The 13,894-nt window shown below is 44.9% G+C and overlaps 1 protein-coding gene across 1 annotated transcript in view; it reads right to left on the bottom strand.

Moving 5' to 3' along the window:
- The window catches only part of LOC147684939 (vomeronasal type-2 receptor 26-like), a 166,083-nt gene extending 154,367 nt beyond the window's left edge, over positions 1–11,716 (bottom strand). Inside the window, exon 1 of the mRNA XM_086940824.1 lies at positions 10,937–11,716. Coding sequence (XP_086796950.1) covers positions 10,937–11,716 — 780 coding nt within the window. The remainder of the gene's footprint in view (positions 1–10,936) is intronic.
- Between the last annotated feature and the right edge of the window lie 2,178 nt (positions 11,717–13,894).

Consider the following 13,894-nt stretch of genomic DNA (forward strand, 5'->3'; position numbering starts at 1 on the left):
TCATGACATGATTAACAGCTTAATGCAGCTTATTTATAGTTACAAGCTTTCTTACCTGCACCCCAGGTTGGCGATGCTACCTACTGGCTCCCACTGGCGAACATGTGTAGTCTGGCATGACTGAGACCCTGGTTCCAAAAGTGTGAGGTGCATGTGCTTGTTTGTGTAGGATGTTGTGGAGTACATAAAGATCTTCGTGTGTACATTTAGGCCCTCAAAGCTGGGTTGCCATATTAGAAAAAACAGACATGGAGACAACTCTCTACTCTGTTCATCATGAATTTCCCAACACATCTCATTCCTCTCACCCATCATTGCTTAGGCCATTATAGTCAAGTTGTTAGTGTCAAGGTTGTTTTTGGAATATATTTTTAACATTGTTTAAATCAATGGAACAAAACAACCAAACAATGATTCCGAGTTGAATTTGGTACGAATACAGCACTGCATGGTAAGGTGCACGTAAAACGAGCCACATGGGCTATGTGAGAGACCATGGAGAGCATTCATCAACACTCCATTTGCTCTTTTTTAGGTTGAGCCTGGGCAGCGCGCATGCGCTGTCGGCAAGACCTTCTGTTTACAATAACATGACTTTGCTCCTGCCTGCTTCTTACCATAGGTTTACTCCACTGTCGCTCTTCTTTACTGCCTCCTACTGGTTTGTGCAGCCAAAATTTAATTTCCATTCAAGGCTGAGGAGCACCAGCCAAGTACAGTTTTCTTACCCTTGCAGTGTTTATCTATTGTTTGGAGGAACTCCTTTTTTACGTTTGTTCTCCCTCTTCCATATCCATATCATGTCCAAGTCGTTTTCCACTTAGCATTGTAATGATTTGCTACACCCTAGAAATGTGCATGTTTGGATCCACGATGTGATTATGCGTTTTCTTTTGGATATTGCTGCAAAATACAGGGCAATAGATGGGCAACGAGAACATGCTATTCTTATTCTTATTCTTATTCTGTGAGCCTACATCGCGGAATCTGTTTTGCAGTGAAGGACGATTATTGGGGAAAAGTTGGCTAATGCTAGGGAGATCGCGTGGGCATGCTGCATGTTTGTATTTAAAGTATTTATTGTCTCATTCCATGAGCCTGCATTGCATGACTTGTCTAACGTAGTATCTTAACCATGCGCATGCGTACTGGTATTCCTATAACCATGCCAAACACAGGTAAGTAGTGCTTATGGGCTGGTTTTTTAAACACGTTCGAGAGATACAAACAGCAACTATGGGTTAGGTGTTATCTCCCTGTCCAGGGAGCTATCTCATTTTTTTTTTTTACACTTGTACATTGTTGGTATCTTCTTCGGTCCCCGGTTTCAAAAATAGGTATGAGTTAAAAAAAAAAATGTTTAGTGGTTGTGGTTATGCATGGCTAATAAGTCTCACATTTGTCCTTTTTAAAAGCAAAAAATATGAATTAAAGGGTCATACTGACAATCAGTTGTATAACTTTTTCCGATTATGGTGAAGAAACTAGGTGAACAATTTAGTTAAAATAAGTTTCCCTATGGACTAGATCACTGTAGTTACACCTCATACACACCACTCATTTATGGATTTGGAACAGATCAAAAACAATTAAAAATGTATATCTGATCAAATTTATTTAGTTCAAAATAGTTAAAAACATTTGTTCTACGTCTAATCACTCAATATAAATAGTGCATTTCGAAATACATAACAAATTCATACACATAAAGAATGAATAAAATTCTGAAAAACACACAGTGTATCAACAATGTAAAGTTAAAAAAGCATTATATGAAAGGAAACCAAAGACTGGGGCCCTATGTATCAGCCCTCAATGCTGTTAATCTGTTTTCATGCTACAAACACGGCTCAAATCCGATATACAATTATGAGGCTCTGTGTCCTGCTCCAGATTTAACATAAACCAAAGAGTCGACGCGTTTCAGTGGAATAAGATTTTTTTCTTCCACCTTCATCAGGACAAAATATCATATATTTCCTTCCTCATACACTTCTTCTATCTTAAATTTTAGTAGATCGTCTCTTATTTCGGCAATATGAACTCAAATCGAATTTCAATTGGAATGCACTTTCTGTTGCGCATTATATAGTTGCATTCCTATTGTATTACTCAGACTACTTGGACAGCTTTCAATATCTTATCTGTCTCGTTTATAACTTCTACCAGACCCTTGATGTAGTTCTTTATTCCGCCGTTGATATATCTCAATTCTCTTTTATTTGTATGCATGTTCTGGTTGGGGATATTTTTGTGGCTGCCTGTCAACCTGTGTGGCGTTTTCTCTTCTGGTTGAATTTGTTGTGATCGTTGCGATTGAATTTTCAGGGCTATATGGCTCCTGTTACCCACGGCGGCTACTGCGATTGCGGTAGCCGCCATGGGTAACAGGAGCCATATAGCAAATCCACTCCACATCACACAATACCACAACTAGCAATTCCAATCCAACCCACATAAGTCCACTACACATCACATACATACAGTCCATAACTCATGGGTAAAAGACATTGCCATTAACAAGGCCAAAGCCTCTAACGCACTCGAATACGAGACCTATTGCATTTCCAATGGTTGTTCCTTGTGTCCTTCGACAGCCTCGGGCCAACATTTCATTTAGCCCCTATATTGGTAGCATCTTCAACATCTAGGTCATAATGAGCTCTACATTGCTCAAGATTTTCCCAAATTTTTGAGGACATCCTCTACTTTTGGCGACAAATTTCCCTGCTTCCATGCACATATCAATACTTGCCATGAACTCCTGTTTCATGGGTGATTGCCCGATTAGCTAGCAGTATAACTTTTCGCTATCATAAGCCACTGTGAATAAACAAACAGGCTTACATTTGTACAGGCCAATATTATTAGGATTCTCAGAATCACATATTTGAGAGTGAGGGGTAAATCGAATTTTGCTATTAACTATCGTAACGAAGTTCAGCAGTCACAATTTTTTGGATGACTTTATATTCTCATATTAGGTGCAGAAAAGTACCAGCTTCAGATTTACAATATATGCATGCCACCATTTGGTCAAACCTATTCTATGCTTCGTACTCATACTGAAGTAATCTCTGTGTAATATCTTCAGTTGGACAGGGCACAACCTTGCTTTCAAAGCTATCTTCATTGGGTTTATCAGAGCTGACAGAGTGTTGCCTATGTCTTTCAGGTGGTGGTGTTCCTTTTCCCAAGCCAATTTAAATTTACCTACCCAATCCGGCAAATTATTTGCTAGGGTTTTGTATGTGGATGAGGCTGCCCCTCTAATAAATTCTCTCAAGGACGATCACAGGTCCCATAAACGCAGTGCCACCCAAAACAAGCTATACCCGACTGATGAGCCCTAAGAAGGGCAAAACCGGTCTTGGGTTGCTTGTGTTCCTCTTCAGGGAGGTCCTGGCATAGCAGTTTGTACTGAACTGCTCCTATTGAAGCATTGCCAAGACTGGGTTGCCTATGGCTGGGTCCAACTGACGCAGCATATTGTGCAAAATAACAATGGTCTAGGATACGGCGCAAGCAAATACCAGTGGCGGAGATTTATTCAACGATTCCATCCACCACTTTTTTGGCATACTTCTGTTTTCCAATGAGGTCATGTCTGCACCACATACCAGGGTACAAAGCATGTTATTAGGGCACAGCAGAGTTGTATTCATGTATTTAAAATGTTACACTTCATCAGTTTGTATTTGTCTTGTAGTTGTGCTAATGTTTTAGTTCCACCCTGTCTATTAAGTCTCATCCTTTGAATATTCCAAGTAGGTCCCGTTTACGATAGCTCCTCAGTCTAGTTACTTTGTTCAGCGGGATTCCCTTCCATAATGGAGTTTTGCTGTGTGTCAGTGTTGAACCAAACAACTCAGTGCTTATCTCAGTTGAACAGACAGTTTGGACCGGTCAGCATGTGTGATTGATGAAGCAACACCATTTCAAAGAATGGCAGACTATTGTCTGACATAAATACTGAGTCCTAAATATTGTCTTCAGAAATATTACTAGTTTGGAATTAATAGAAAATCTACACCCAGTGTGACAATATTTTTAATCTAAAATTAGGACACAGTATTTATGTTAAATGACATTTCTGTGTACAGCATTCTGGGCAACCAATGTCACTTGAACAAAAGCAAAGGGCTGAATGCGCATCCCTACCTCCTGGAGTCAGCTCTTTCAGAGGGGAAGACAACAAACGTTTATGATTGTCTGGAGAATTTTCAGACAGATATAAACATTCCCAAAAGTATTATGAGATGCCTTCTATACTCTTTCTATCAGAGACACAGAATAATCTGGGATGCTACTTGTCATGGGACTGAAGTGCACATGAAGCAAGATGAACTAAACTCCATTGAAACCCACAAGGGTCAAAAACTGCAACTGTTGTGAGAGGCTGGATGGTCTGACCCCAACTCCTTCTGTTTGTGAACGTGTACTTCAGTACAGAGACCACCTTAGTGGAGGTTACTGACACTATCAAGCTGGCTGTGGACCAAGCGAAACAAGTCGCACTGACACTCCTTCATTTATCCACAGCCTTTGATACGGTGTCTGACTGCCATCCTCTTGCACCGTCTGGAAAATTAGGCATGGGTAGATTTACGCAGGCTTGGATTAGTTATTTTTTGTCTGATGGAAGCCAGTCAGTTTGGATGGCTCCATTTGCTTCTGATCTCAAGCCACTAAAGTTTGGTGTCCCCCAGGGCTCTGCTCTAAGTCCAATGCTGTTTAACATATATATGACTCCCTTGGCCTCATTGGTGGAGTCGTTTGTCGTCGAGATTGTGTCTTATGTGGGTGACACCCTGTTCCTTCTTGACAGAAACATGCCCAATGCCTTCAGCAGTTTTAAGACCAGTCTGACTGCCGTTTTCCATTAGATGCAGCTCAGTAACCTACAGTGCAATCCCAATAAAACAGAGATCCTTTTATTTAGCTCCCCCAGGGATGGCGAATCCTCTCCCAGTCATGTCCCGCCCCAGCCAACCCAGGCTACTACAGTGCACAATTTTGGGGTAAAGTTTGAATATCATGCTGCCTTTGGCCTCCAGGTGGCGGGTGTGGTGGACTCCTGCTTTGGAATGTTAAAATCTAGAAAGAAATTCCAGTATTTACTTCCGCTTGAGACCAAGAAGTTGGTAATTTATGCCCTCATCACCTCCTGGCTAGACTATGTCAACTCTCTTTACTGGGGTCTTCAGGCATACCCAGCTGAAGAGACTTCAGCTGGTACAGTGCTGCTGTACGGCTTTTATTGAAAGTCCCCATTGGTGAACATATTCGCTATCACCTTAAGGAGCTTCACTAGCCGCCGATCAAACAGAGGATACAGTTTAAAGGCTTCATTTTAACCCACAGAGCCTTTCATCAGAGTGGCCTTTTGTTTTTGATCAAAAGGCTCACTCCATATCATCCTGATAGACCCCTTTGCTTCTCTGGCACTGAACTTCCTGTGGTTTCACGACTCAAGAGGAAAAGATGGGTTGTACTCGTTTCTCCTACCTTGCTGCCATTAGCTTTCAATGCCCTTCCCTCAAACCTATGGTCTATGAAAGATGAGCACTGTTTTAAACGCAATCTCAAATCTTAGTTGTATCACTCAGCACATCAGTAGGCTGGTCTTTTCTGTGATGGGTCATTTAGTCTGTTTAGCACAGGACACTCTTTGAGAAGCCATGTGCTCTATAAATCATTAATATTAATGTTATTATTGTTTACTGACTTTGTCAGCCAGGTAAAATTTCATATTTTGACTTGGCTGAGGTTGGTGCACCACTAAAGGGGAAATAATTAGACTAGGGGCAAGAATGCATCCAGTAACCCCAATAGACATTAGGTAGGAAAGTGTCCTGATGTTTAAATCTGAGGAAAGGAAGGTACACAGGCTGTGGAGCTCAAAACCTACCTGTACTCCTTCAAAGAACTGCTTGACTGAGTTGTTGTTGAGTTCTTCTGGCTAGAGAGAGTGTCCTCCTCAAGACTGAGAGCAAATGGCGCTGCCCAGTGTGACAGTGACATCCACCTTGTAATGTGGATCATCTTTGCCTTGCTCTCTACAGATTTCTTGTGAGAGAGAGAGAGGAACTCCACCCCTCACCCTGCCCACATTGTCATTTGCATAGTGAGAAAAAAAGGGAGCGAAAAAGTCTGTGGGACCCGCAGGTAAATATTGGAAGATCTACAGGTGGAGCTTTTTTTCTCTGTGATCACAACTCCATGCATTTGTCACAAGTGTAGCCTATGGCACTGAAGACATGCTGGCCAAGATTTACTTGTACGTTTAAGTCTGCATTGTGTCACCTTTTTGACACAGCCCCAATGCAAAATATGAATCGGGATTTACTCAGCCACGCAAAGCCTGATTTGCATTGCTTTGTAGAAAAACAATTAACACAACGCAGCGTGTAGCGCTGCCTTGCGTTACTTCGCATCAACGAGGGGTTCCATCGTGAAACAGAGGCATTCCCGAGCATCCACACATGGATTTTGAAACAAACCCAAATTTACATAGAGTCTGTAAACTGCGGAGTGAGCGAAAATGGTGTGCCTACCTACCCTTGGCGTAACAAGGAGAAAACGCTTTGTTTCTCTTTGTTACTTCCTCTCAGCATATGTGCAACATTCTGCACACAGACACAACAAGCATTTGCAATGCAATAGGTCTTGCATTTGCTAGAGTTTGAGCTATTGGCATTGTAAATGACAATGCTGTTTATTTAGGAGCTTTGAAAACCTGCAAGCGGTGAGTAAACATCCACTTTGTACTTATAAGTTCATGCTTATGAGAAGCAAGGCTGGCAGTATAAGAGGTGCAGTTACTGCCACCTTTGCTTCTCGTAAGCAATGACAATGTACAAAGTGCCTGTTTACGCACCGCTTGCAGGTTTTCGAAATATATGAATAAAAGGCATTGTTACTTACAATGCAAATAGCTAAAACTCTTACAACTGTGAGACCTATTGCTTTGCAAATGCTTGTTGCGCTTCGAGGCAGAGGCGGTAGCAGCATAGAAAGGCAGGGAACCTGACGCCAGGCCATGCAATTCAAAAGCAGGAAGGAAGAGTAGGCAGCTACGACCAAAACAGACCTTAGTCTTTGAATGCACTACAAATGTGGCAAGATAAGAGATCTAAAGACATTTCTGTATCCAGAGTCCGCATAATTGTCTACTGTAGCTCTGTTACTCTCCCACTCGGCCTAATCGTAGCATTATTGGCCGATTCTGAAGTTGGCGATGCCTTAAGGCTGTCACCTACACAGGTGTGTCCCTCTCGTCAGACTGTCAACAGTTCCGCATCGCTGTGTGAGCGCACTTGCCGGACCATTGCCTGCTGCGCGGTGTTGTCAAAGTTGTAGCCAGGAATTTATTTCCATGGTGTCTGCACCCTACCGCCCCAGAATGGAGAGGAGAAGGGCTGGCTGTGGATGTTTTTCCCTGGAGAGGGAGTGCCAAGATAACATAAACTGCCACCTTTTAGGTTCACCAGGCATGCCCCTCTTCCCTCCGCAGCTGCTCTTATGTCATATATGTACAGGTCTGTTCTGCTAAGGAGTGAAAGAGGCGAAGCCTCCTCGACCATTGGAGCGAGGAGGCAATGCCCAGCCACCGTGGTGCAGGCGAGCCACGCTGTGTTTGGTGGACTCAGAGCTACGCTCACCGGAGTCTGAGCTCGTGCGCTCCGCCCACCTCTAAGGAAGTAGAGCCTGGAGTCGAGGGTGAGCGGAAGCGTGGGGACGCTCCACGCTGGTGTAGGGTGGCATATTACAGTCTCGAGAGACAGCCGGCCGTGAGTGACAAGGAGATGGCGGTCTCAACCTGGCGGGCAAAGTAGGATGCCCTGGGGCCCTTTCTTTGATGCTTTACTTAACAAGTTAATTGGGCATGAGACGGGTGTTCCGTTGTCCTATTGGACAGTCCTCAGTAAAACTATGGTGCATCTCAAAGTTTTGGAGCTAATGACAAAAATAATTGAGTCTGACCATAGCAAGGGTGTGCGTGAGTGTACGTGTGTGTTGTGCGTGCTCTGGCCCTCTGCTGCACTACCTGGTGACAGTCACCAAGACTGCATTCTGACCACCGGGAGGTGGGGATGTATTCTGTGCAGGAGGGCCTCCCAGTAGGAGGTCTGTAAAAGTGGTTGCAGATTTATACAGAGAAACATCTGAAGGGTGCCGGAGAAACCTACTTTGCACAGACACGTGCCATTTTTTTACAAGCAAGTGGCCCTTGCCTATCCTCCTTACAAAATGTCTCACATACATCTACCAAATCCATGCTATGGATGCTGAACGTACACTTCCCTCCAAGTATATGAAACCAGTACTTAAACAAAAACAGTATATACATTACTTCAAAACATAGGCACAGAACTTGCCCAACACATGCACATGACCTACATCTTTACGTAAATGTCCCTTGTGCACGCATGATCATGACCATATACTACACATAAATATGTTACACCTGTATTAATACATCTGTGTGCCATGGGCCCTCGTGCAAGCAAGGAAAGCTGGTGCCCCCTCCCCTGGATTGGTATTAAAAAAGCACAGCCATGATTGGGGGCCCATCACATGCTTAGGCACTGCCTTCACTGCACCTGCTGCTCTATTGTAAGCTCCGCCTCTGTGTGTTACACCTGTTCATACAAAGCTCACTTGCACACATCCCGCTTCTTCCGATTCCTAGCACGTACACACACAGGGCCCTTACTCAATACACGTTCCATAGGATAAATCTGTTCCTGGCAACTCCTTGGAAATGAGAATGGCACAGATCTTTCTAGTCCTGGAGTTGAATCTGCAGTTTCCAGAACCTCGCTGTCTCGAGCAGAATTTTTGAAAATAACTCTTTATTTTTATTAATGTTTACCTGGCAGATAATTTATTGCGACACTCTTAGCCTTTGGAACAGTTCCAGTCTCCCAAGCTGTCCAAGGAATCACAGAACTAATACAGACACTGTGGCTTTGCTAATGCTGTCTTCCCTCAACAAATTAATGTTTTGCAAATGAATAAACTGGGCTACTAGCACTAGTGCTAAACAAAAGTGACTTCAATCTTTGGCAAAAATATCAGCAGATGAGATGGGTGCAAACTGAGAGGAAACCACGCACTTTCCGATTCAGGGGCCTGCCTGCTTGTGAAAGATGAGCCCATTGGTTTATGTGCATTCAGGGGTGTCAGTCGGTCAATTGAAAAATACCTCTGCATGCCAGCAGTCTCTGAGATCGTGCACGTTGAAAGAGACGCCGTGAGCGTGCATCTCGGCTGTCCAGGTGCATGCTGAAAGAGATGCCATGAGCGTGCACATGGGCTGTCCGGGCGCCATGAGCGTGCACATCCCTGTCCACCTTCGGCCACCAAACCGACTATTATAGGTCTCGCCAAGGCATGCAGCGCATGCGCTGCATGGCTAGGCGAGACCTAAAAAGGATTTCATGCACTAGCTCAAGGCATAAGTGCACCATATCTCTGCAAATATGGTACATTTCTGCTCTCTCCCTTTCCATACTACACAGTTTAGTACAAAGTTTAGCCAATCGGGACCCTGTACTCTTCACCTCAGTGGCAGCCCGTAGCGGCTGACACTAAACGGAAGTGGAGAAGAGGGTGGAGGTCGTGCTAGGTGGGGGCAGCATTACAAAATGAACAAAAAAACTTACTTACATTCTCACTGAGTCCGCAGTCGCCTCTCCTCCATTGTGTTGTCCATCCGGAAACAGGAAGCTACCAGGCTCCCTCCCCTGTCCAATCACAACAGTGTTGTGATTAGTCTGAGTGCCGTAGTTCGGCGCTCAGACGGGACCTGGGAGGGTTTGCATGTTTCTCACCAGGCTGTGTAATGCAGCCTGGTGAGGAATGTACAAAGTGTGCATGACTGCTTCGGGTGGCCCGAGGGGGGCATCCAAGCAGTCATGAGCAATTTGGAGTGTGCAGCAACTACTCCTCCTCCTGGACATCACAGGAGACCAGCCCCACCCAACCTAGGAGGAACAAAAATGATAATAACAGAAATAACTTGTGTCATTATAATTTTATTTTATGAGACTGCTCCGTGAGCAGTGGGGCGATGCTCCTCCACCTTAGCGGAGGAGCCGCCCCTGCACTAGAAGCCTGGTAGTCGGTAATCCTGAAGGATCAACTGTCAAATCTAATCTTAGACTTTTAGCTTTCTTGTTACTAATAAAAAGACTACATGACCAAGTGAATTGCTAATCAACTTTGACAAAATATAATGGGCCTTATTTATGAGGCCATGCAAGAGTTTTGCGCTTCCGTTGCGTCACTTTTTGTGATGCATCGGTGGCGTAAAACATGCCTTCTGTTGCGCCCTATTTACAAAGTGACGCATCTAAGATGCGTAACTTTGTAAACCCCTGCGCTACATTATACCTGTGTTAGGTATAATATATGCAGGGTTGGCGTTCTCACGTAAGTAAGCCTCGTAGAAGTGACGCAGTGAAATCTACCAGATTTCACTGTGCCACTTCAAGGATGCAAATACGTCAATATCTTACGCCTGCCTCACAGCAGGCGTAATACTGAGGCAAGCCCTTTCACATGAGGCTTGCCCCATGTGAAAGAACACATTGCTGGAGTTGCGTCACTTTTGTGACACACTCCAGCAATGTGTCACTTTTGAGCCATACAGATACGTCAGAAATACTGACGTATCTGTAACTCCTTGTGACATGATGTGTCATACTGTAAATATGACGCATCAATCATGTCGCAAGGAGGGCGCACTGAGAAGTGAGGCTTCTCATAAATGAGGCCCAATATTTGTACTGGAGGCCAGAGCTTATCAACGTGTGTGCAGATGAAAGGCAACTCACTCAAAAGTGGCGGTGGTCTAAGCAATGTGCGAGAGAAAAGAACGTTCCACTTCAAAGTTGATTCTGGATGGTAAAACATTCTCGAATTTTACCTGCCATGGTGAAAATGTTTTCTTGAGATTGTTTGGAGATTTTCCTGGTTCCAAGTCAGAGAAGTAGAGATTGTGCAAAGCTTGCGCCACAGCATGCACCGCGGCATACACGCTGAACGTAAGCCGGAAGTTTTCCACGTCATAGATTGCGGGCCCCACCGTCCTCAGGCTTATGTCCTCGTCACAAATGTTACGAATGTTTTTTTTTGTGCCATTTGGGTAGCATGAAAATGTTAAATACCAGAGGCGATTAAGAAAAGGATTGTTTGGTGTATTTACGGGACTGGCATTAGAAAGGTATTCCTTTAAGCCGGGTATCTCCCTTTTTGGTACAGATACAATCAGCGAGCCATTTAAATGCTTTAGGTATGGTTCAGGTAGGCTTTCTGCAGTAAAGGCTAGTGAAGCAGGTAAGATGAAAACTTTACCAGTTACAGAAGTCATATCCAAGGCAATAAGTATGTAATAGAATAACTCGGTGTTGGAGTAGGTGATAATGACATTTGCAGTGGAGTTCCTCACAGCTTGGAATGGCGTTTCTAAACGCATTTTGTGAATTAATCTTATTGAGAAGGCAACACATATGCCATTGCTTGTCATCTTGGTCCTCAGCTGCTCACTCGCTCCCTGACTGATCTCATCATCAGTTACAATCATCCCAACCCAGGTCCAGCCAAAGTGCTTCAGTAGCTTGATGATCACGTCTTGTTGCATGAGCTCACTTGGGACAGTCCGGTAAAATGCAGGGAACAACACGCGGTTGTTGAACAAGGTGTCCATTGCGCCATAGCTAACCTGCGGAGAAACACAAGACAGGTGAGCACATCCATGCGTGCATGTCTCTCGGGTACAGCAAAGGCGTATGTTTGGAAGTCTGACTCAATTCTAATAGACACAGTTCAGACTAGAGGGACCATAAGAAGGGAAAAGTTTAAAGCTTGTCTATACAATGCTTATTTAGAGGCTAGGGCCTCATTTATGAGGCTGTGCGTCACTTTTACACGGCCGGTGCGTCACTTTTTGTGACGCACCAGTGGCGTAAAAAATGCGCCTTGCTGCGCCATATTTACAAAGTGACGCATCTAGGTAGATGCGTCACTTTGTAAACCCCTGCTCCACATCATACCTGCGCCAGGTATAATGTATGCAAGGGGGCGTTTTGACGCAAGAAACAGTCATGGAAGTGACGCAGTGAAATCTAGAAGATTTCACTGCACCATTTCTTGGCCGCTAATGCGTCAAAATCTTACGCCTGCTTCATGGCAGGCGTAAGACTGACGCAGGCACTAACAACATGGGACTTGCCCATGTGAAAGTACACATTGCTGGAGTTGCGTCACTTTTGTGACACACTCCAGCAATGCATCACTTTTGCGCCTACAGATACATCAGAAATACTGACGTATCTGTAACTCCTTGCGACATGATGCGTCATATTATAAATATGACGCATCAATCATGTCGCAAGGAGTGCGCACTGAGAAGTGACGCATCGCTGCTTTCATGCAGCGATGCTTCATTTCTCATAAATGAGGCCCTATGTTTTTTGCTTAAGCTGCCACCCACATTTTCATGTTGCTCCTACAGAAACATGATTACAAACTTCTGAACTACACTACTACTGTTGTGCATGTCTGTGTGTGTATTTATGCAGGTATGTGGAGCAAGTATGTAATATTTGTTACCATTGTCAAGGAGGGGGAGGAGCCTGGACTCGCAACCATTAACCAGTGTCATCTTTTTTTTTTAAACATGTTTTTATTGCTTTAACTCATATAAAAAGCAAGACTGTAGCATTGCGATCAGCAGCAATGCAATGATAATGGATCACAGTGTCAACACTTGACTGGAGAGCCATGTCTTCACCCTCCCCACGCCCCTCAAAGCAATGATTACATACATGAAAGTCATGGCCATGGTACTTGGTGTCAGCAGGGGGCTCCTCAGAATCTCATCTCACATCATCACTGACCGTATCACCCCTTCTGTGCACCTGACCACTCTGTTTCACCCCCCACCCCCCCTCTCCAAGTGCATCCAGCGTGTTCACCTCCCTCATCTTTCCCCTCCCGGTCAGTACCAGTGTGCCCTCTTCTGCTTCCTGAAAATCTTTCCAGTTACGCCACCAAGACCTGCAAATCCTTTTCCAATCTGTTGCCCACCCAAATATGAGTCTTCTAAGCCAGGGCCCATTCTACAACACCCCTGCCCCACGGGGAGGCTTACGGAATGTGCTGCGTCAACCAGGGGCGGATTGGCACTGCGGGCATTCGGGCATCGGCCGAAGGGCTGGTGTTTCAGTGCCCTCTGTGGGCCGTTTTTTTTCTCCCCTTTCTCAGTCCACAGAGAGTGCTCTCTGCTGTCTGCTCTCTGTCGACTGGGAAAGGGGAGAAAAAAACGGCCCACAGAGGGCACGGAGACAGATACAGAAATGAAAGCGCTTCACTGTGCGGCCATACAGCGATTATCAGCTGTGGCCTCTACTGCACCCCCTGCCCTGCAAAGCAATCACGCTAAGGCTGGGCTGGGGAGGGGTGGTTGTTTACAAGAATCGGCCTCCCTGGGGGCCAGGTGTTGCTCAGGCCTTTTGAGCCATTTTCACCTTGGCCCCCCTGGGGCCCACACAGCCGGGGAAACAGTGTTAGTCTTAACACCTCGCCCACAGCCCCTCACATTCAGGGCACAGTGGGCGAGGAAGAATGGGTCTGGCTGTGGGGGCCAGGTGATGTTTTGAAAGCGCACAATCTTCACCTTAGCCCCCCCTGGCTACTGTGGATGATCCAGCAGCTGTGTTTTGTGCTGATTAATTTATAAATTGCAGGAGCCTTACTGCTGTTCATGTGCTCCTGAGCTGAAGGTCTGAGGAGGGCTGGGTATGTTAGTAATAGCAGGGGCTTCGCTGCTTTTCAGGTGCTCCTGTGCTGGAGGGCTCGAATAATTTTGTGATGGAAAGGGCCT

The sequence above is a fragment of the Lissotriton vulgaris genome, chromosome 10 (genome assembly GCF_964263255.1).
Source record: "Lissotriton vulgaris chromosome 10, aLisVul1.2, whole genome shotgun sequence".
NCBI lineage: Eukaryota > Metazoa > Chordata > Amphibia > Caudata > Salamandridae > Lissotriton > Lissotriton vulgaris.